We start from the raw sequence: 25,401 nt of genomic DNA, 5'->3' as shown, positions 1-25,401 counted from the left end.
TGGCCCATATATTTTATAGGCAAATTATATCCTATTTGAAAAATCACGAAAAACTCATACAGGCCAGGCACAGTGGCTCACGTCTATAATCCCAGCATTTGGGGGACCAAGGCAGGCAGATCACCAGTGGTCAGGAGTTGAAGACCAGCCTGGCCAACATGGTGGAACCTTGTCTCTACTAAAAATACAAAAATAAGCCCAGTTTGGTGGCGGGTGCCTGTAATCCCAGCTAGCTTGGACCCGGGAGGTTGAGGTGGTTGCAGTGAGCTGAGATCATGCCACTGCACTCCAGCCTGGGCCACAGAGCAAGACTCCATCTCAGAAGAAAAAAACAAAAAACCCTCATACATATTTACATATATAACTCTGAAGAAAACCAAAATCTTAATTTTAAAAATCTGGTGTCTTAATTCAAATTAATATTCTAATTAGTATCTAATTAAAGAATTTCAATTTTTGTTGAAAAATAAACATAAAATCAATAACATTTTAATCTTTATTTAAACAGGACCATAACGTTTAAAAACATGTATCTTTCTTATCTTTGATTTTTAAACAATACTCTGAATGGGAAAATGGAGCAAGAAACTACAATCAACAAAACCATCAATGCTGTATACTCAAGTCTCTACTTTTCCTTCTTATTAACTGATAGTATCTAGTTGGTTATTAAAAATCAAATTCCAATTCAGAATAAAGTATGTTTAAATCTCGGCATACAAATCAACTAATGGTGGTAGACAGTAAGTGCATATAAAGACTAAAATTTTATTATACTTTTTAAAAAAGATAATTACTTAAAAATCCTTGTCATTATGTATGCCAATTATTAAAACGCTATTAAAATTAAATATATGCTAAAATTTATATTAAATGTATTTAAGGTTTTCTCAGATAATAAACTCTGATGTACAACTATTTTGTGTTACCTATATTTTAATATTGCTAAAAGCTCTAATTCTTCTGATTGCTGATTTAGTAAGCACATGATATGTAATTTTTGAAAAGTATTCCTGTGTCAGAGCTATGGAGGTACAACACAGTGAAATGGTTAAGAGCCTACATTTGGAACAGTTACCTAACCACTCTATGCCTCAGTTTCCTCATTTGTAAAATGGAGATAACAACAGTACCTACTACACTTTTATAAAGTTCTTAGAAGGATGAAAGGAACTGATTCATGTAAAGTGATTATAATGGTGCCTGCAATATGGTATAAAATATTAAATAAGGAAGTGGTGTCTTTAAAATTGTTATCTTTTTACCTCTTTCTCTTTTTTCTTTTTGTCATCTTCTTTCTTTTTCTTACTTTCTGGCATGAGATCATCAAGCCAACTAAGTTCTCTCTTCGTGAAACACAGGTCCATGAGTTTGCGTATAAACACTAATGCAAGAACCTTTAAAAAGTGGGGAAAGAAATATTAAGTAACACGTAATACAAACTATATCACTTAAAGAGGAGAAGCATATTTATTAAATCTTATTAAAAAATGCTTCATTTAGTTTAAAAATTATTCACACATCATTTTGTTTCAAAGGAATTGAGTCAATTATTTATCTTTTTTTACTTTCTGCTAAAAAAAAAAAAAAACTATAGAGGAAAAAAGGAAATGGCATTCTTAACCTTCTCCAGAATAAATCCCTTGCACTACACATAAAATTATGAAGCAGGTTAAACACTGAATATCAAAGCAAAAAAAATTAATTTTTAAGACATTATATATTATGTAAGTATATATAATTTTTAAAAATCTCTTGAGCAATGCATTAGAGTACCTATTCCCAACATTAGGTTTTAACTTTTCAGTCATATGGGAGAAATGAACTACTTTAATTTGCTTTAACTGCTGCTGAAGATGAGCATGTTTTTGAATGCTGATTGGCCAATGAGATTTCCACTTCTGCACCTGCTATTTCCTAAACTTTGACCGTTTTTTCTGCTGGTTTTTATGACTTTTGTTTATGAATTTATGAGTTCTGTGTAGTTTGAATAGAAATTTTTTATCTGCCTTATATGTTACACATATTTTCTCCCAGTTCACGTCTGATTTTACTGTTTTTTATACTTTTTGAACATACAAGAAACATTTGATTATCATGTGGTCAAATACAGCATATCTTCCTTTTACACTTGGGTTTTCCTATCTTCTTTGAAAAGTTAGTCCTGATCAATGGATTATACAATACTCTTTTACATTTTCTACTACAATTTATTTTACCATTTAAATACTGAATTCAATTATGATTTCTGAACACGGTCTCAGATAAGGAGTACAACATTACTTAGCTTCCAGTATACATTTAAATCGTCCAATACTAAATTATCCCATACAAAAGAAATACTACCTTTAATGAAATAACCTGCTTATGGTATTCAAGTGATAAAATTCCGATGTATTCAGATACATTTCTGGACCCATTTGTCTATTTTTCTGATTTGTCTATTCATATGCCAATTCTATATTATGGTGGCTACACTGACTTGTCAGCAATTTTTAAATATTTGGTTATTAAAACAGTACAGTATCAGCACACAAACAGTGAAGTAGATGGCAAAGCAAAGCCCTCTATTCCAAATCCTAGCCAGGAATCCTTCTTAGTTATAATTATCATTATCTTGTTATTCTCCAGTAGTTATGTCTTTCTTTCTAATGAATATGTAATTTACACATAGAAAAATTGAAAAATAGCATGTGTACAGTTTGATACTTTTGACAAATGTATATACTACTCATATAATGCACACCCAGACAAGATACAGAACATTTCTACCATCCATGTTTTTGAGTTAGGCATTTATTATTTATCCAGTTCCAAATTATTTATCCAGTTCACAATGACACCACCCCCCACCCCAACACATACATTCAGATAAAACTCCAGTAGAATTTGTACTTGGCACTGTATTACATTCAAATGCGATTTTTCAGAAAACTGAAAGTTTCATAATATGAAATCTTTAAAACAAAGAACACGGTATTTGTTCAGGTCTTATTTGTTGTCCCTTAATACTGTTACTGATTGAATTTTGTTCCTCATTAAAGACAGTTAAGTCTTAACCTCCAGTACCTCAGAATATGAACTTATTTGGAAATAAGCTGTTGAAAAACACCATGTGACAACAAAGGCTCCAACTTCAGTTACCCAGCTGCAAGCCAAAGGAATGCCAAAGACAGCCAGCAAATCTCCAGAAGAGAGGAAGAGACAAGGCAGGATTCCCCTGGAGGCTTCAGAAAGAGCATGTCGCTTCCCACCCCCACATACTGTCTCTGGTTTGTGGTACTTTGTTACAGCAGCCCTTGGAAGCTAATACAAATGCTATTACAAAGCCTTTTTCTTTAAAGGGGTCTTTCTTTTAAAATTTATTCTTAAGTATTTTATGGTTTTTGATCATTGAGAGAGACTGCCTACTAATTCATCAAGTTTTCTAACATCCAGGCACCCTAACACAATTCTTATTAATTCTATTAAGGGCTCAGTCGTTTTTGTTTTTAACTAAAATCACTTGGGTTAACAGGTATACGATCACATTTTCAACAAATATGTTAATAATTTCTTTGAAGCCAAAGTATCATTGTCTATCTACTTAAGATATATTACTCTTAGAAATTCTGCTGAATTTGTTTACTTGCTAATATTTTAGTTTAAGGTTTCTGCATTTATATTAGTAAGAAGGCAGCATAGATCATTTGTGCAACTTAATTAGCCTTGGGTATTAATAACTTGTTAGTGTTTTTTGAGAAAAATTGCATAGGTTTCCATCTTTTCCTTCAGTCTAGAATAATTCAAGAGGGTACTGTAATTATCTGTTCTTTAAAATTAAGCTTTTAACTAATCTGACCCTGATACTTTAAGGACAGGTCTTTAACCACTTTTCCAGTTTCTTCTACACAACTGGGCTATACACAAATTTTATACTCCTAGTGTCAATTTTGGAAATTTAGATATAGTATGAAAATAATCCATTTGTTCCAGGTCAGAGGTCAGCAAACCATAGCACCTGAGTTAAATTTCATCCACCATCTATTTTTGTATAGCCCATAACCTAAGAATTTTTTTTTACAGATAAACATTTGGAATTAATTTGATGGTAGAGAACAATAACCATGAACCCCAATTAAGTAAAATAATGTCAAATAAAAAATAATTCCATTCTTCTAATAGTCCTATATTTTTAAAATTATTTTTAAAATTTCATCAGTAAGATTACATAAGTACCCACATAATACTCTCGTGACCTACAAAGCCTAAAATGTTTACTATCTGGCCCTTTACAGAAGAAAGTTTATTGACCTCTGCTCTAGATACTCAAATTTGTTGATATTCATGCAAGTGTTATTTTCATCAAGTCCCTTGAATCACCTCCATATCTCTGGTTATCTCTCTTTTCTCTTCCTTAATCTTGTATATCTGTTCTCTCATTTTCTTCTTTACATGGGCTTGGGAGTGGTTTATCCATTATTGATTTTTTTAAAAAAACAACTTAGTTGCATTGAAGTCTTCTTGAATAATAAAGGCAATGAAGTGCATACACCTTTCTCTCAGTGTAACTTTAGTTGTACTCAAAGTTTTAGACACTGTTACAATTTTCTCTCTTTTAATACCTCTAGATGGTTTTTTAACTGTTTTCTATTCAGAAATTATTTAGAACAGTGTTTAATTTCCAAATATTTAAGATTATTTTAGTGGCTTTCCATTATTTATTTCTAATTTAACTGTTATTAGAAAATACTACTTGAGTAATTTTTATAGCTTTTTAAATTCTGTAAAGTTTTCTCTGTGGCCATGTACAAAACCAATTTTTACATAGTATTTACAGAAGAATGTACATTCTCTATTTGTAAAACGCAATATTCTGTGATAATTTAATGAATTATATTGTCTTATTAAAGTCATCGGTAGCCTTCATTACTTTTTAACTTCCAGATCTGTCAATTTCTGAAAAAGATGTATCAAAATATTTTAATAATGAACCATGTTGTTTTGGTTCCTTTGCTTTTACATTTGAAAATGTATTTGTTCCACAAACATCCTGAATTCTGAAGTTATTTAAAAACACAAAACCGAGTCCTACAGCCTAAGGACTAAAAAGCAAAACAAACAAAAATTTACAAAATAATAAAACTGAGGCTGGGAAACAACTGGTTTGTATCTAGTAACAGCTAATTCACATTTTCAAACACCTAAGGTACTTAAAATGCATTATTCCTTTTCTCAAAGTCAATTATAAATATTAATAAAAAATTACTGTAAACATATTATTAATTAGTGACAAAACAAGTCTGAAGAAATCTTACCATCATGGGAAAAACCACTGCAGCAGCTGAAACTTTTATCACCCATAAAAGGACCAAACAAGTAAGCTGAATAACTGTGAAAATATGGACCTTCCAGAGCGGCACATAACGGAGGTATATCAAATCAGGCTGATGCTTAGCAGGCATTCCAAATAATTTTATACGGTCAAATAACTACATATAGAATAAAAAACAAACAAAGAAGTTTTCAATAAAATATTTCTGCTATTTAGAAGAAGAATCTATGCTCAACTTCAGGATTTTGTGTATTAAATTGTAACTTCCTTGACATTTTCTGATAGTACAGGAGAATGTTACAGCAAGGATGCTCTGGATCCAAAGGGGGGTGGGGGGGTGGCAGGTGGGAACCAAGCAACCACTTGCACTGCCGTAATTAATTTAATCAGAAAACTCAAGCCAAAATGTTTAATTCAAAGGATTAAAATATCTAGATAAACTTATCTGCTATAATCGAATGCACAAGTCATTTATCTCTTTGAACTTGTTTTCTAATGTGCACGACAAAAGAATAGTCTGAGTGACTTCTAAGGTTCTTTCCAAATCTAACCAGAAAATAACTTGAGATAACAATTACAATTCTTCACTAATTGAAAATAAAACTGAGTAAATGCCTTCATCTTTTTGAGCTTTAATTTCCTCATTTACACACTGTGAATAAGATCAGCCCTAATCATCTCACAAAACTCTTAAAAATCAAGTGAGATAAGGAAATAATTTCTTGACCAGTGAAGAGTAGATCCTGGATGGTGCTGAAAAAATAAAGATGCTTTCCTGCCACTAGCCTATGAATTGGAAACTTTAGACAACATCCTTTTTCATGAGAAAAGGTGGTCATGTAGTGCTAACTGTGCTTTATGATCTTTTTTTGTTTGTTTGTTTGTTTGAGACAGGGTCTCACTCTGTCACCCAGGCTGGAATGCAGTGGCATGACCACGGCTCACGGCAGCCTCAAACTCCTGGGCTCAAGCAATCCTTCTACCTCAGCCTCCTGAGTAGCCAGCACTACAAGTACACACCACCACAGCCAGCTAATTTTTAAAGGTTTTGTAGAGGCAGGATCTCACTGTGTTGCCCAGGCTGGTCTCAAACTCCTGGCCTCAGGTGATACTCCTGCCTCAGGCTTTCAGAGTGTTGGGATAACAGACGTGAGTCAGGATAGCCAGCATAAATGTTTTATACTAAAATTACATTAGTACAAATCTTAAGAAGTTTTATTAGGTTTTTTCCCAGTAACTATTAAAACAAAACAAAATAATGAAATCACTGGTTTAGCTAATAATCTTCAATAAGTCCTTCTATTTCTGTTTCCTGATTTATATTAGGATTTCTTCCTTTCCTCTCTCCCAACTGGTTAGTATTTTGAGGATCACAAAATGATGTAAGTGCTAGGCTTCATAAGCTGTACTGTGTTACACAAATGGCGGGTCTTGCTATTTTTATAGGAAACTAATATCTACCTTTTTAAGTACCAAACCTTTTTTTCAATACAATCCTTTTGATCCTCCCTCTCACTATACTAGTCTTTATTGAGTTATAAGGCTTTTCATTGGCTTCAATTAAAAACAGGTAAGGACCATGTCAGCTCATGATCTCACTCTCTGGAGGAAAAAATGTGCAGTAAGCAAACAATCACTTGGCAAATGTCTGAAGTCATCAGTTAGAAGACTAACCTCCCCTCAAAATGCCAGAGTTGAGAATAAATCACTACCATCATTAAAACAATCTTTGCATACTTACAATTATCAAGTTTCTATAGAAAATCATTAAATACTTAAAACTTGCCTGGATTCCTTTTAATGAGGAAACTCCCATATAAAGGAAAACACCATACAGAACAGGCATTGGAATAAACTGTAAATAAAATGACCACAATTAGAACTTATGAGTAGTAAGTAAACAAAAACATAATCAGTGAGTAATTATACGGCTAGAATTAAAAGATCTTTCAATCATGAGGATTAGACCAACCTAACATTTCCACACATAAGAAAATTGCTAATATACAATAACCTACTTGAAAAATGACTCATCTTCTACATGTTGCTTCCTAAAAAGGGAGTATGTTCACTTAAGATCGGGGTACTGCAGTCAGACTTAGTTTTAAGTCAAACTTAACTTTCTGTACCTCAGTTTCTATATCAGATTGCTGTGAAGATTCAATGACTTCAAATACATAAAACACTCAGAAAAGCACCTGACACATATTAAGCACACAAAAAGTGACAACCGTTATCATTGCTATCACTACCTGCAGCGATGAATACTAAGCAGTAGCCTTTACTGAATATAGTAAGTAAAATCCATCTCCAAAATAAAATCCTTACTACTTTGGCAGTTATGACAATCCCAAACTGTCTACACAGTTCACACCTAATCATCCTGCTAGAAAGTCTGGCTATTAACAGAGCCCATCCATTTACTCAAAAACCACAAAAAGCACTCTGACCTAAGGTAGAAGTGTACTATAAGGAAAAACAAATTAAAAAATGACAGATGAAAACCACATCTACTACATCTCTTCTAAACAACCTAGCGTGTCTTTCTAAGGACACTGGAAAAAAAGAAAACAATTTATGAAGCAGACATATTTTAAAAAATCTAAGTAATGCCTGTAATCTCAGCATTTTGGGAGGCTAAGGTGGGCAGATCACTTGCAGCCATAAGTTTGAGACGAATCTAACATGGTGAAACCACCATCTCTACCAAAAACACAAAAATTAGCTGGGCATGGTGGCACGTGCCTGTAGTCCCAGCTACTCAGGAGGCTGAGGCCAAGAATCATTTGAACCCAGGAGGCAGAGGTTGCAGTGAGCCAAGATCATGCCACTGCACTGCAGCCTGGGTGATGGAGTGAGACTCTGACTCAAAAGAAAAAAGAAAAAAAAAATGCTAGGAAAAAGAAAAAAGAATGGGAAAAGCTCGTGAAAATTAAATCTATAAATATCAAAGTAACAAAAATTTTGTAGTAATAATTTTCATAAGACTGAAGACCAATATAATGATATGAAAAAAGGAGGAAATTTTCTTTAATAGCAAGGGGGAGGAGGGATAAGAATATTAGAACAAATCCAAAAGGTCTGAGATGTTTAGCTGGAGTTGAAGAAATTTGTAACAGAGACAATAGACGAAAAGGGAAGTAAACAGGGGAAGAAAATTCTCACAGCAGAAGGCACAAGTTTCTTGAGGAAACTAACAGAGACTAAGCAGGGTAAATGAAAAGCCCCTAACTGCCTCCCTAAGTATCTGAGATTTCACAAAAACAGAAGTTAAAAAAAATTTTTTTGGTTTATCTTAAAGAAGGAAAAGGTCTCCATAGAAGTACAAAAATCAAATAGATTACAGATTTCTCATTAGAAAACTGGTCTGTAGAAAACAATGACTTTAAGATCCAAAAGAAAACTATTTTGAACATCTAACTATGGATCAAATGTTGAGGTAAATAGAGACATTTTGAAATACGCAAGAACTCTCAATAAGTTCACCACTAATGGTACCATGTGCAAAAAGAATTTATCAATACAGAAAGTGAATACAAGAAAAAAGGAACCTGCATATGCAATTTTTTACAGTAAGGGAAGGTAACAGATATTAGAAAGACTTATTTGGTCTTGAGGCTTGGGCTGGAGTAAAATAGGGTATATTTCTGCCTCCCTGCAGGCAACTCACACTGCTTAGTCCTCAGCAAATACCATCGTAATACCATTTATGTGTTCCCAGAGGGTTTAAATTTCTATAATCTAACTTAGAGGAGATGCAAGGAAGGCTTAATTATCATCATAGCACAAAATGTAAATGTTAATAACAACTTTTACAATAATAATAAAATTAAAAATAAAAGCCAACAAGAGGGATGTGACGGAAGACAGAATGAGGATGGAGTCATAGGTGAAAGACACAACTTTAGGTCAGCAGCTCTCAAACTCTGTGGTCTCAAGACTCCTTTACACTCTTAAAAATTACTGAGGTCATTTCCCCTCCCCCATAAATACTTTTATTTTGAGTGTTTTATACATATATTTGCCATATTATAATTTTTTTGTTTTTTGAGACAGGATCTCACTTTGTCACCCAGGTTGGAGTGCAGTGGCCCAATCATGGCTCACTGCAGCCTTGACCTCCCAGGTTCAAGCGATCCTCCCACCTCAGCCTCCTGAGTAGCTGGCACCATGGGAGCACGCCACCATACCTGGCTAATTATTTTTATAGAGACAGGGTCTCATTATGTTGCCCAGGCTGGTCTTGAACACCTGGCCTCAAGCAATCCTCCTGCCTTGGCCTCCCAAAGTGCTGAGATTACAGGCGTAAGCCACTACGCCAGGCATATATTATTTTAAAAATATATACAGCTTACCACTGAAATGCTTGCTATACTAAAAACCTAATGAAATTATTTCCCAAGTAAACTGTGGAAAACAAACCTAATTTTAGGTATTTTAAGCATATTTTAATGTTTCATGTTCACATAACTAAGTATAAATGTTATAATAAGATTGTAAAACACTGCAATAAAGAAATTTTACCTTTAGGACTGAAGTCATGAACACAGAGAGGCCCATTAGAATAAAAATCATTAGCCCTGTAACCCGCTGTTCACGAATTCCCAAAAACTTGGGTTGCTCCCCTGGAGCAGAACATTCAGATTCAACTTTTAAGCTGTTGACGTGACTTATTGACAACACTGTTGCAGCCACAAACCATGGAAGTCCCATGACAGAGCAAACTCCCAACATAACGCCAACCATGAGCAAATCAAGGTGATAGCCAGCTCCTTTCTGAAAAGTGAAATGAACATAAATATCTGTAAGTCTAAATTGTTCCCTCAATTTAAAATTCTACACTAATCATAAAGAGGGAAGAAGCTAATTTTCATCTTACATCTTTTAATGTTCTAATCATTACGAAAACAGCTCAAACCCTTGAAGAATCACAATGCTTAAGGCAAAATTCTAAAATTACCTTCAGTTTGTGTTCCTTTCTGTTTATAATTACAGCTGTGATTTGTTGATCCATAAAGATGAGAATGGTACAAAGCAAAGCAGGAATAGCAGCTATTAATAAGGTCCACCAAGGATTATCTCCCAGTGGGCTTATGATCCACCCTCTCTCTGGATGAGTAGGCTGTTAAAAAATTAAAAATAATTTTCAAAAAGTCTCCCTGCTGTATTGCACTAAATTTCCATAACATAGACTTGATCTGTTCCAAGAAATACCAAGGAATGGGAAATAACTTAAATCTTGAACTATATGGTGAATTATTTTCAAAGATGGCCACAGTAATTCTTCCTATCCCTACAAGCATACCTCCTGCCATGTGACTCAGTCAATCTTTCCACCTAGAGGTGGAGTCTGCTTCCTTCCCCCCTGAAACCAAGATGACCCTGTGACTTTAACCCACAGAATAAGGCCAAAGTGACACTATGTGATTTCTAAGTCTTAACCTTAACGAACCTTGCAGCTTCTTCTCTAACCTGCTTTGAACCCTAAGATTATTACGCTGTCGAGTAAGCCTAGATAAGCTTTCTTGAGGATAAGACTATCCTCAATATAGTCTATATGGTAGTGGGTGTCAGGGGTGGTTCCCCAGGCAACTATTCCAGCTGTTTCATCCATCTGATCTGAGGCCTCAGACATATGAATGAAGGCATATTACCCCCATTGATGACTGCACCGCATAGAGCAGACCACAAACCAGCAAAGCCTAGTCTCAACTGCCACAGAATTATAAACAAATAAAGGGCTGTTATTCAAAAGTTTGTTATGTAGAAACTGATAAGCAAACTGGAATGTATTTCCACATGTTCCTGCATAATTCATATAAGGTGAAATCAATCTACCTACTAAACTCCTAAACTAAACTGCTTTATAGGTCCTGCAGACTTAGTGATTTTGACAGGGTCAGTACTAAATCAGAACTGGTCCTCAATACATGATATTTCCAAAGGAACTACTAACAAAAATCTGGCACTTTATGAGGTACTAATACATTTTGATGGTACAATGTAAGATTTATTTAATAGCAATTTTTTTTTTTAAAGATCAAGAGAGTTTAGCATGTTTGGGAGAACACTGCATATATTGAAACCTAAACATATGATTTTATTACCTCAACTTGGTATTAAGCTTGCTTCTTCTTCATGAAAACATTTGTCAGTATAAAAGGGAAATTCAATACTTTCAAAGTTCAGGTAATTCAATCTTTCCACATTAATATATATTAAACTACCTCACACTCAATGTTGTGTATGAATAAAAATATTTTATTCTACTTATACAATGCCATTTACTCTTAAGAGTTCCTTGATTTGTTTCCCCAAGTATATTTTAGGCCCCTTGAAATCAGCCTATTACCTGAAAGCCATATCAGTAAATTAATAACAAGGACATATTTAAGAATCAGAATAAGGAACTTAGGCCAGGATTACAGGAAATTACATCACGTTTTGAACCAATATTAATTCACAGTTTCATTTATTTATTTAATATTTTCATATTTTTATGTTAAAAATATAGACTTTCTAAAAATTGTTGGCAGATCATTTTCCACCTGTGTACCCTACTTTAAAGACCACTGGTCTTAAAAATAACATTTTTTGGTCTCAGTGCAGTATTATAAAATTAGATTTTATAATATAAAATAAAATGATCTTCATTATATTCTTTATTTCGGATCCCTTTTAAACCAGCTGCTTCTGAAAGAAGTCACATAACTTGTTAAATGAAATATAACCAGTGACACTATTCACAATGTCTTTCCTTTTAGCATAAGCAAAGGAGGATGGAAGAAAACAAAAACACAGCAGAAGGAAAATGAATATATTCAAATTTGCTAATGAAAGCAGAAAATTCAAATGGATGCTCAGATCAAATAGCATTTTTCTTATAGAACACATTTCGTTTTCTCCTTATGCTACTGGAAATTGTTACATGGAACTTTCCAACTACTGTCAGATATATTACCCTTCTAGAAATTTAACTAGATCCTCTGTGCCACTCCTAGAAAATTCAATTTTAGGTTACTTTTTTTTTTGAGATGCAGTTCCTCTCTTATTGCCCAGTCTGGAGTGCAATGGCATGGTCTCAGCTCACTGCAACCTCCGCCTCCTGGGTTCAAGCGATTCTCCTGCCTCAGCCTCCCAGGTAGCAGGATTACAGGCGCCCGCCACCACGCCTGGCTAATTTTTGTATTTTTAGTAGAGACGGGGTTTCACCGTGTTGGCCAGGCTGGTCTTAAACTCCTGACCTCAAGTGATCCACCCGGCTCGGCCTCCCAAAGTGCTGGGATTACAGGCACAAGCCATTGCACCTGGCCTGGGTTACTTCTTTATAAAAGAATAAAGGGTGTTTCCTTCTCCCTGGAAGGTACAGCAAGAACTCCAGGTAGGAGAGCAAAGATTTTTTTTTTTTTAAATGGCTCCCTACATCTTACCACAAATATTTTCATTCACTCTCTCTAATGGACCAGCACTGACACTTTATTTTTATTTATTTATTTATTTATTTAGAGACGGAGTCTCGCTCTGTCGCCCAGGCTGGAGTGCAGTGGCGCAATCTCGGCTCACTGCAAGCTCCGCCTCCCGGGTTCACGCCATTCTCCTGCCTCAGCCTCTCGGAGTAGCTGGGACTACAGGCGCCCGCCACCACGCCCGGCTAATTTTTTGTATTTTTTAGTAGAGACAGGGTTTCAATGTGGTTTCGATCTCCTGACCTCGTGATCCGCCCGCCTCGGCCTCCCAAAGTGCTGGGATTACAAGCGTGAGCCACTGCGCCTGGCCCAGCACGGATACTTTTAAATTCACATGTCTCTTTTCTGTCCATATTGTCATTGTTTATATATACATGAAAAACACATATAAATTATTTCCTTTCAAAGCATCAGCCCTTCAAAGAGACTACATACTTTTAAAACAATAACTACTGAGAAAATAGTATCTTGCTTTAAAGTAGTATGGTATTCCCAAGTAACAAATAGCCACTTGTTTTAATCCTTACCTCAAATTTTTCAGGAACATGAAGTTTAGGAGATGGGATTCCTACAAGGTAGTCAATTGTAACCATTATTACTATTGTGAGAAATACGGCAAAATCACTGATTGTCGATCGCACCTATGTTAAAGGGATTATGTTAATATAAACACAGAAATACTATGTGTTCTTTCTAAATAATTCACATCTTTTATTGATAAAATTGTCACTACAACGTACAAATGGAGCTTTTAACTAGTGACAATGTTAACAGAGAAACACATTTATATTTAATTCTTTCCAAAAATATAAGAAACACATTTCACAACTAACCTAACAACTCTTATGGTACCATCATCTTCCTACTGTGAGCTCAGGCATGCAATATATATTTTTTCACTATGAATAATTTCTTTATTAACCAGTTGGCATGGAGTATTAACCTCAAAAAATATATCACCATTTTGAAATAAACCAAGGAAATAAAAAACAAAAATACGAATATTACCAGAATTCTAAAATTATATCACAGTTACCTTGGTAGGAAAGTAACGCTTGGTCTTAAATTGCTTGAGGAATGAAGACAGAAAAAATGTTGTGAAAAACAAGATGACACACCAAAAGAGCACATCTGGAATATAAGGTCCATGATGACCACAAGCTGACCCTAAGAATACACCATGAAGTTTTTTACATTCCTGGAAAAAAGAAGAAAGAAAAAAGAGAATGGGGGATTCTTAAGTATTCAATAAATTATTATGAGCTTCATTGACTCATAAGATGCAACTGATTGTAAGAGGCACCATTACTTTGTATTCCTTATAAAGAAAAAACATTGTCCAGTCAACTATAACACACTAATTGTAATATATATCCTGAGTTCAATATTATAATTTGAAAAATACGTGCATCTCAAATCACTAAAATACAGTATTTTGCCAAGTCACTTCATATACTCCTTTCTTTCAGTTCCATATTCCCTATAGTGAAAGCCTCGTAGTGAATATTATTTGTGAAATGTTTCTTCTGCATTCTTGCTTGTCCACAATTTTGCCGCTTTTGTTTCTGAACAAGTGGTTTAAAACAAAAGCAGCAGATAGAAAACTAATACTACGCTCTTTTATGATGCTGGATAAGAGATGGCTACGGTACCTAAATTAAAATCAGTAATAAAAATTGTGTTTAGCTTTTCTGACTTGATTCAGTACCTTCAGACTAAAAACACAGGGACCATAAGCAGTAAAATGACCGTTAAAATATTTCCATTAATAAAATCAGTAACATAATAATATAGCATAATAAAATGCAATGATAGAAACTACTGACTTCATTTTCCTTTAGGGAAAAAAAATAACTGAAAGGCAACCAGAGATTAACAGAAGCACATGCCACTAAAGTTCTCCTTTTTGTTACTTATAATCTAATGAGGCTCATTTTAACAAAACAAGTCAGTTGTACCCAAAGAAAAATAGTTAAATGTTCCCTTATTTTCACATGCCATGTGCTGAGATTAGTAAACCTAATCAATTCCATGGATCATGAAAATAAAAGCTATACCATTACCAGAAAAACAAAAATACCCACCCTGCATGGCCCTTTGGGATAACATGAAAACACTTATATCTATATATCAAGACATCTGACCCATCATGAAATGAATTCTTTGTAACAAATCACTTTCATTTGAACACCTCTATTAACTATACCTCTTCCTTAACAAAAATGACTTTTTAAATATAAAGTAGTTAAGCATTAATCTATGTTTTTTCTTTTATTTGTTTTTAGAGACAGGGTCTCATTCTGTCGCCCAGGCTGGTGAGCAGTGATGCTATCACAGCTCACTGTAATCTCCAACTCCTGGGCTCAAGTGATTCTCCCTCCTTAGCCTCCCAATAAGTTAGCTACAAGTGCGAGTCACCATACCAGGTAATTTTTTAATTTTTGTAGAGATGGTGCCTTGCTATGTTGCCCAGGCTGGTCTCTAACTCCTGGACTCTAGCAATACTCCTGCCTTGTCCTCCCAGAGTGCTATGGTGTGAACCACCATGCCTGGCAACTTTTACTGCTTTAAATCAGCACTGCCCAATAGATACATTAGATGATGCAGATAATGTAACATTTCCATCACAGAAATAATGGAAATACAGAAGCCAGCAGTCACATGAATTGACTGAACACCTGAAATGTGGCTAGTTAACTGAAAAACTAAACTTTTAATTAATCTTAAGTTTAAAAAAGACACATGTGGCTAATGGCTAATGTATTGGACAATACAGCCTTAAATTATCAGTGGGATAAAATTTCAGATAATACCCTTCAAATTATATAGTTAGGAACTAACTATCACCTTTAGTGAGAAAGGAATGACCTACAGTTACTTATATCATATAAAAAGCACAACAGTAGCTCAAGGGATCTTAGTCTTAATTCTAACTACTGGCAAACTTTACATCTTTATTTCTAACTCCCAGGCTTGGAAATGTCAAAAATAAATATTCTAGGATTAGGACAATATTCCCCCAGCAGAACACAAACATCTGTAATAGTATTCAGCACACAGTAGGTGTTCATTACATGTTTTTAATTCTTTTTCCTTTCTCTTCCCTTAATGTTCGACCCAGACTAGTCTTGATGAGTTAGACAAGGTTAACTTAGACATTTAGGACATTAACACAGCACTTCATGATCTAAATAAGCTGTCGATGGAGCAGATAACAGATAAAAAGGCAGGACAAGTGGATATAAAATATCGTAAAGTACCGTATATGTATCCACAGTCCCAGTAAACACTTCCTTTGAATGTATCAATCTAAGTAGAATTAGAAAACAGAAGTATATTCACATCTTTATACTGTTCATATCTTGGAAGTCAAATATAATCCACCTTCATCTCCCGTGCCAGTTTCGTTCTTTTCAGCCTATACTTTCGAGCGCATGATACATAAAAATGTGGTAACTACTATCTGGTCAAAACAATACTACATTCTGAAAACATACTACCGATCCATCAATCAAGAAGAAAATGGATGTCTAATTAGAAAAAGCTAAAAGAACCAGATCAATATTATAAAACCCTTTATTTCAAAATACACTCACAGAAACAGTAAGATTTCTCCAGGAAATATTGTGTGCTGTTATATTCTCTTTCTTCCATTGTGCTAGAGTTTCATTGCTGGGGTAAGGAGGTTCAGTACATACACATCTGAGAAATTAGAGTAGGATACATTTTTAAGGATCCTGAATTTCATGCTTATATTTTACTGAATCAATTATACAATGTGGTAGTTTTTAACTTCTTTTTTTCCCACATTGCAAAGCATGGAGACTAGAAAGTGAAAAATACATAAGAAACAACAGAATGGAATAAAGTTCGGGTTATAGAAATAAAATAAAACCAATACAAATATCAAAATGTTTAGTTAATGAAGCTAGTTATGTCCTTGGCAGGGGCACTATTTTACTTAAAAATCTGAGATGATTCCACCATGTTTAGCAAGATTAGTCTCCACTAAAGCTTATCTACTCAACCTCCATAGCAGTTACTGCTGTCTCCCCCCACTCCCCCACAGCACGTATAGGTTCCCAATAAGTTATACTACCATTAATTCTTTATAACTGACAAGCCCTACCTACTCACAGTCACCCTTTGTTGATCTTAAGGCTCAATCTTAAAGAAATAAATAAAAAATAGTTTCTCATCAGGACAGGACTAGGAGAGTCATAAGGAAATCAGCATGTTTGTAATCCCAGCACTTTGGGAGGCCGAGGCAGGTGGATCACCTGAGGTCAGGAGTTTGAGACCAGCCTGGCCAACATGGCGAAACTCTGTCTCCACTAAAAATACAAAAATTAGCCAGGCACGGTGATATGTGCCTGTAATCCCACCTACTAGGGGGCTGAGGCAGGAAGATCACTTGAACCTGGGAGGCAGAGGCTGCAGTTAGCTGAGACTGTGGCACTGCACTCCAGCCTGGGCAACAGAGAGAGACTACGTCTCCAAAAAAAAAAAAAAAAAAAAATCAAGATTCAAAAATATTAGTAAAGATGCAAAATTTGAAAAATAAAAAAACAAGTCTACATTCTATTATACGTCTAGCACTTAAAGAATATAAGATCCAATGTAATAATTGCCTGATTCAAATATGTAGTGGATCAGTTGCCAATCAAATTTAAATTGGCCAATCCAATTCAAACAGAAGACCAAAACATACACATGTGAATAAGCTATTTCCGTGAACAAAAAATACTGAATTTAATCAACTTTATTTTTGTTCACTGAATGCTGTGACAAAATCTCATCTGAAACAACCACGTCACTATCACATAGCTAGTTAAGTAGTTATAGCTAGTTACACTATCATACTGCAAAAAAATTCATTTTCTGAGGCTCTGACATCTCTGTAAAAACACATTTTAATATTAGGAGAAAAGAGAAATACTTACGAATAGCTGGTCAGTTTATCTAAGTTGTTGTGCATATTAAATGCATATGTTTCTCCTAAATCAAAGAGCTTCTCCAAAGCCTCGTAGATGAATATGATGCAAATAAGGGCTGCAAAAGCCTCTTCTGTAAATCGAGTAATATAACACACAAGGCTGCTTGCATCTGTTGCAACCAAAACAATGCACAAAAAAGAAGTCCACAGACCAATACTGGTTCTTAAAGACAGATAAGAAAGTTGGTAATCTCTGTTTAGAAAGAAAAATATGAATATGATAAACATATGTGGAATAGTATTTGTACCTAAAATTTTTCATAGCAAGCAATGGGAAGAGCATGAAAACATGATTCCTAAAAGAGAATGAATTACAGAATGACAAAATAACAACTAGAGAAAACTCTGTATCTTTTTCTGCTTCAACTGAAGACTAGCTTATTAATAGATTATTAATAATTATAATTTATGATTAATAGTTTATTACACTTATATAAAAGGTTTGCAGTAAAAATCTACTGGGCGATAAATATTTCAAAATCATTACAGCTCACTTTATAAATCAGTTATGAACAAATGACAGGTATGGTGTCTATATGAAAAAACAACTGCATCTTACTCCTTCTAAAGATCCAGACGTCATATGTATCAATACAGTAACCAGCTCCAACATCATTACCATCACTACCACTACCCTCCTCTTCCACCATTATCACCACAAAAAGTGATTTCTTATTTTAAACTTCAAGAAATTGCTACCAGAATCTATACTTCGGGTCACTGCATTCTCTATTAGTCTACGTGGCATGCCAGATTGGAATCAGATTAAGCTTGTTTAGTGAGTACAGAATCAGAAAAAGAGAGCTGGATCCATCAAATATGTAATAGCATCAAGTTGTTTCAAACTAAAATATACAAACTTCATTTATGTCACAAAATGAAGAGTACTAGAGGCTGGGTGCGGTGGCTCACGCCTGTAATCCCAAACTTTGGGAGGCCGAGGCAGGTGGATCACTTGAGGTCAGTTTGAGACCAGTCTGGCCAACATGGTTAAACCCCATCTCTACTGAAAATACAAAAATTAGCCAGGCGTGGTGGCGGCACCAGTAATCCCAGCCACTTGGGAGGCTGAGGCAGGATAATCACTTGAACCTGGGAGGCAGAGGTTGCAGTGAGCCAAGATCGCACCACTGCACTCCAGCCTGGGCAACAGAGTGAGATTCAGTCTCAAATAAATAAATACATAAATAAATAAAATAAGGAACAGTATTAGCCATGCTGAATTCAAAGTCTAACAGCTACAGTACCCTATATTCATTTCTACAGTGTGAACAACCTCACCAATGGAAACTGACACTTCACTCTGATTGCTTCATCCCAATTCAGATTAACACCTTCTTACTGGTTTAAATTTGTTAGCACAAAGGATTTGTATTCAGCTCTCAAGTGATCTCCTTATCAGCATTCAAATCCACTGATTTTATACTCAAGGACAATCTTACTTTCTTCATCTCCAAGTTACTGGATTAAGAATGGAAGGGGCCAGAGTATGGTCAATCATACAGTAGCTCAAAAATAATGAGAATGCATATATTGACCAAATTACTTTTCAGCAATTAAATAATTCCCTTCTAAGTTAATAAACAATTTCATATATAACACATGTGATAAGTAGAGAGGGCTATTACTTACCTGCAGAATTTATATAAAATTTTTTCAAACACTAGAACTGGACCTGTGCTCCCCAATATTGTTAGAGGTTGCCCAGCAAACAATGAATAGGCAATCCCAGTTAATGATGCTCCAAAAAGAGACTCTATTGCACTCTGTTTAAGGAAAAAAGAAATGAATAAAAGCAATACATCATAAACATTTCTCTAACCTACTATAATACATGTAAGACATCTGGAACATAAAAATACCCATCAAGCAGTTATAAAACCAACACCACCTTGAGTTTTTAATTTAAAATATAAAAAATTACAAATACATTTTAAATACACAAGAAAAAATGCTTTCTTTTTGCATATTAAAAAGAAACTTTTGTGATCATCCTTAATTCAAAACTCAATACAGGTTGAGTATCCCTAATCCAAAACTCCACACTCCAAACTTTTTGAGTGCCAATACGACACTCAAAAGGAAATGCTCATTAGAGCACTTCGGATTTCAGATTAAGGATGTTCAACCAGAAGTATAATCAAAAAATCCAAAATCTGAACTACTCCTGGTTCCAAGCATTTCAGATAAGGGATACTCAACCTATGCTGTGGGATGAAAGGAGCAAAGAGTAAATGGGACAGACACACACAAGGGCTTCAACTTTATCTATATATGTTTTATTTCTTAAGTCTGTGAGTACAGAAGGATATGTATTATTTTGAATACTTTTATATGGCAGAAATAGTCCATTTTAAAAATAAAAATAGTAAATAATATGGTGCTACAAAAAAGAACTGCTATAAAAAGATCTTTCGAATAGGTGATAAATCAACATGCGACTATCTTTCTCAAACTGATTTCTAAAGAGCAAAACTTTCCACATATTTTAAAGAAATTAACCTAATATGATAGGCTTAATCAATTATCAAAACTAAAATACTTAACAAAATAAATGACAAAAATCTCCTCAAAAAATTTTATAGCAACTATAAATGACAAAGTATCGCTAAAGTTTGGCAAGAAAACATAAACAGAAAATGAAAGACTAAGGGAATTTAAATCAAAGTTAGTACACTAATTTCGTACAATCACCACCATTACATTCTAACTAATTAGGCTATCACGTGATTAGCTATGCCATTAGAAAAAGGGGGAAAGAATCAGAAAGTAAGGAAAGAATAGTTTACCATATACAAACATCAAGGTCAACTGGAATGTACTATCCAGAAAAGCCAGCCCATTAATTGGTAAAGGGAAGGAGAAAAGAAGCTTGTAAGAAACAATCCTGCTGAAATGAGAGGCAGCACAACAACAGGCAAAGAGGCGGGCTTCCGAAACTAGATTTCCAGTGGGAAGACTGACTACTACCATGTGTTCAGCCATGGCCATATCTTAACCTTTCTAAGCCTAAGCTTTCTCACTTTGAAATAGGGGGTGATGATAACTAGAATATAAATAGTATTTGCAAAAACACCTAGCAAGCATGGTGTCTGGCACACAGAATATAGTCAATGAATGGGTAGCAATTCTCATCATCAGCTAGAACAGCATCTTCCAAAATCAAAAATTACAAAATAACAGTATGCAATGAAAGTATAATTCAACTATTAGAATAAAAACAGGATCAAACTCAAAGATAAACAAATTTATCTTTTCGCAACATAAAGGAGAAGTGTCCATGTTAATGACACATTTGTTAATTATATGGGCTAAATTTGTTTTCTTGTCTGTGGAGAAAAATGTTTGTTCTTAGAAGACACTGCTAAGCCATGATAAATCCTTAGTTCAGTTACAATAAGCATATTTAGGAATGAATTTATGCACAGCTTAAGTCAAAGGAAAAAAATGGGCTCACGCCTATAACACCAGCACTTTGGGAAGCCGAGGTGGGTGGATTGCTTGAGCCCAGGAGTTCAAGACCAGCCAGGGCAACACGGCAAAACCTGGTCTCTACAAAAAAATACAAAAAATTAGCTAGGCGTGGTGGTACATGCCTATAGTCCCAGCTACTCCGGAGGTTATGAGGGAAGTCCAGTGAGGTCAAAACTACAGAGAGCCGAGATCATGCCACTGCACTCTAGCCTGAGTGACACAGTGAGACCCTGTCCCAAAAAAACAAAAAGCAGAAACAAAGGAAAAAAATGTCTAAATGGTATACATACAGAGAAAGAAAGCAAAACATTGAGACACGAAGCAAGGAGATGTCAAAAAAGACATTAACAGGGGCAAATGGGTATAAAATTAAGGTTCCCCTCTCCTAATCCTGGGTTGAAAAGCAGATATTGCCATATGAAGACCTTTTTTTTTTTTTTTTTCTAATTTTTGAACTGTTTCTATGTTCACTGCCATACTGTTACCTGTCTTTTCCCCTAAAGAAATCACAGCGTGGCTGGGCATGGTGGCTCATGCCTATAATCCAGCACTTTGGGAGGCTGAAGTGGGCAGATTACGAGGTCACGATATCGAGACCAGCCTGACCAACATGATGAAATACCGTCTCTACTAAAAATACAAAAATTAGCCGGGTGTGGTGGTGGGCACCTGTAGTCCCAGCTACTCAGGAGGCTGAGGCAGAAGAATTGCTTGAATCCGAGAAGCGGAGGTTGCAGTGAGCCGAGATCTCGCCACTGCACTCTAGCCTGGTGACAGAGCGAGACTCCACCTCAAAAAAAAAAAAAAACAAACAAAAAAAACACAGCCTATTACACTGCCTGCCTACCTCATTCTCACATTCAGAAGTTTCCATTGTACCCATCGGAGGGCCTATCTACCCTTACCTTCCCCTCACACACCTATAAATACACCTTCTCTATTGTACTATCCTTTCAAATCATCAAATACTCCTGCTAATCTTCCCTCCTCAAAACCTCTAGTTTGGTTTTCACAGAATTTCATCATTCTGATTCCTCTTCTAGGTCTGTGTGTCTAATTTGCTGGGATCATTTTCTTCCTCCATCCCATCCCTCCTTCATTCCATAAATCTGGGTAATTTCACACTTTTTCCCTCTCCTTTTCTCCCTGTAAATTATCTTTCTTGTTAACTTCCTCTATTCTATTTCAACCTTCACTCCTATACAAACAATTCCCAATTTTGTATTTCCTCCTCACTACTCCACACACTCTGTGACTGTATCTCCTAATATCTCCATTTCCACCTGAAGTTCTAATAAAGCACCTAATAACTAATACATATCCTTATCATTTTCTTCTATAATATTTCTGCTTCCTCTATTTCTATTACTTCAAATCCTACAGCTCTTCCTTTATCTCACCCATGTGTGGCAAAGCACTGTGTATATACTATTTTGTCTTTTTCACTTTTTTCACTTAGAATCCTTGAGGACAGGAGATACTGGCTCTTCTTACACTTATCTATATTCCTCCAATGCCAAACACATTGTCACATGTACAAGATATCAAATAGCGAGATTAGATGGGCAGGTAATGAATGACAGTCCACGGACAAAGAGGCAGCAATTCCGTGATGGTAACAGATAAAACACATTTCCATGGGGACTAGCAGAGTGACATGCACAATTTGTGACAGCACATAAAGCAACTTACTAAAAATATGGACCTTTGATACAATGATTAAAGACTAAGGTAAAAAGATTTTACATAATCCAAAACAAATTCAGAGTTGAAAGAAAATTTCAGTTGTTAGGTTTATTTCATGCTTAGATCATGAAATATTTTAATTCAATAATTATCATGCCTTAGCTTTGGTTATTTTTTAACCTTTCATCTATAAAAAAATGAATGTTCTCCCAAGAATAAATACAATTAAGTAAAATACACTTAAGAATTATAAATTGTCTCATTTAAATGCCATTAAAATGCATATCAACAACAACAAAGAAATGCCTTTCAAGATTTTACAAAGCACCATAGCTCTGAATACAGTATAACCAGGAACAGGAAAACATAAAAACTTTCATTTTAGTCATATCAAAGAATGGATGGAGCTTTCAATTATATTTTCCAAATAAAAGTTTTAGCTATTTTCACATAGATTTAATAACAGCAAAATTAAATGCCACTTCAAAAAGCCACAGTTTCCATAATTATGTTCTATTCTTCCAGTCTAGTCTAGGCCTACCAGCCAGGACTGAGGAGTTAATATTCATCATGTGGCTCTAACTAATCCTATGATACCTTATAGGATATGAAGTAGCCCCACTAATAAAAACCCCCATGACCCACCCAGAATCAGTTCAACTGTTGTCTTCTCCCAGTCCACCCCACCTCAAAAGACAATCCAAGCCTTTTACTCAATTTATAAAACCATTCATCCAGCAAGCCAAAGTAAACTTTTTTTTAATTTTTTTTTACCTCAACTGTGCATCTTCTGTTCAAATGGCTTCCCCATGTTTTCCACAGCAATTACCTTTGGGGAAAGTCTGCTTTGGGTCACGTTAATCATGCTGTGGGTAGACTCTTCAAATAAAAGTATGAATAGTGAGACAAATGCATACAGACACTTGCCTCTGAAGAGCTAAGAGCCTGGCCACTACCAATCTTTGTACTCACTATTCTGCCTTCTGTAGCTTCTCCAAGCAGCCCTCCAAAAGTGATTACAGGAGACATACAGGCACAGTATAGGAAAAGAATCGAGGCCAGGCACTGCAGGCTTAATGCATCCTTGAAGTCACTCAAGAAAAAAGGTGCTTTCCTTTTGATGTCAAGTATCAAACCACCAAAAAGCCTAAATAGGTGAGATGAAACTCGTCAAACTGTACACTAGAGGATTCTAGCTAGTTCAAACTAAAACTATGGGCTACACAAAACTGCTTGTGCCTAGGTGTTTTGTCAACAAAATGTTAAATCCAATTTAACTTATAAATTACAGAAGATACACTCATTTAATCTAATCTAATGATAGAGGAATGTTATATTTCATTAAGAGACAAATATCTGTATTTTACAGACTATATAATGAAAAGACTGCAGGCAAATGATTTTATATGAGTAAATGTAATTTTGGACGCAAATGTGCAAGGCAAGGTATAACAAAATAAACAAAACCCAACAACCCATTTATGAAAATGTGCATAAGCAATTCTATTAATTGTCTATATTAAAATCTTAAAGGCAACAATCACAAATACGAGGAAGGCAATTATTATCCAAATACACTTTAATATAAATGCAGTATGCTGTGCTTAGATGCACAAGTAGTATGAATTCAATAACTTTAAAAACTTTTAAAACTAGTACTTCAATCATATAAAAAGGGAAAAATATCCCTAAAAACCATTTCAGTATATTTAATTTACTGTGTATGCAGACAAACTAATATGTACATTAATAAAACTAACAGGTTTCAATTAGTAGATTAAAAATATGTTTGTACATCAAAGCCGTACCATTTCAACATTTTTAACAATTAGTCTTTTGGATACATCTAACTTGAAGACATTCCAATAAAATATAAGCTCCATGAGGGGAGACTTTTTCTTGTTTACTGCATTATCTACAGTGTCTAGAACACTACCTGGGAAATAGTAGGCACTCAACAAACACTGGTGACTAAATCAGTAATTCGTTTTAATACTCAAAAAATAGATAATCATTCAAATCCCAACTGCAAGAAAATTGACCAAAAAAACTAACATTAAGCTTTCAAATGGATAGTTCAAGCTTTACCACTGTAATTTTTTTAAGTTGATACTGAAATCCTAAACACAAATTGACAAGTAGTACTCTGTTCATAATCTGACAGCAAGGGAAATCAGCTTGCAATAAAAAACGTGCCATCAATAATCTAAAATATGAATCTATAGTATATCATCAAATCGATAATTACTTAGTAGAAGGCATACAGTTGCTCTCAGGTGACTGAGATCAGTGGAGGCCTGACAAGTGCTTCTCAATGACTAACCCTATCCCAGTTTGAAGAAGCGATAATAGCTAATAACAGAACAGTACTGTTCACACAGGGTCAGAATCTTTTCTCTATTATATTCACAGAGACAAAAACACTTCATTAGTCAATGAATTAATTGTGAATTTCAGTTTCTGTA

The 25,401-nt window shown here is 34.9% G+C and overlaps 1 protein-coding gene across 16 annotated transcripts in view; it reads right to left on the bottom strand.

Moving 5' to 3' along the window:
- Nucleotides 1-25,401, bottom strand: part of SLC4A7 (solute carrier family 4 member 7) — a 110,892-nt gene that overhangs the window by 11,911 nt on the left and 73,580 nt on the right. For 15 of the 16 annotated variants that reach the window (XM_055285169.2, XM_055285159.2, XM_055285189.2 and 12 more), the window contains 11 exons: nt 23,909-24,083; nt 19,409-19,542; nt 17,724-17,969; nt 16,377-16,482; nt 13,817-13,978; nt 13,308-13,421; nt 10,275-10,436; nt 9,839-10,090; nt 7,101-7,169; nt 5,298-5,471; nt 1,266-1,397 (listed from right to left, as the gene is read on the bottom strand). In XM_055285169.2, the coding sequence (XP_055141144.1) occupies nt 1,266-1,397; nt 5,298-5,471; nt 7,101-7,169; nt 9,839-10,090; nt 10,275-10,436; nt 13,308-13,421; nt 13,817-13,978; nt 16,377-16,482; nt 17,724-17,969; nt 19,409-19,542; nt 23,909-24,083 (1,726 nt within the window). The remainder of the gene's footprint in view (nt 1-1,265; nt 1,398-5,297; nt 5,472-7,100; nt 7,170-9,838; nt 10,091-10,274; nt 10,437-13,307; nt 13,422-13,816; nt 13,979-16,376; nt 16,483-17,723; nt 17,970-19,408; nt 19,543-23,908; nt 24,084-25,401) is intronic. The other variant, XM_063636995.1, reaches the window with a different exon arrangement.

This window comes from Symphalangus syndactylus, chromosome 1 (assembly GCF_028878055.3).
Source record: "Symphalangus syndactylus isolate Jambi chromosome 1, NHGRI_mSymSyn1-v2.1_pri, whole genome shotgun sequence".
Lineage (NCBI taxonomy): Eukaryota > Metazoa > Chordata > Mammalia > Primates > Hylobatidae > Symphalangus > Symphalangus syndactylus.
The sequence above is the reverse complement of the archived record's forward strand: the minus strand, read 5'-3'. Positions and strand labels throughout refer to the sequence as shown.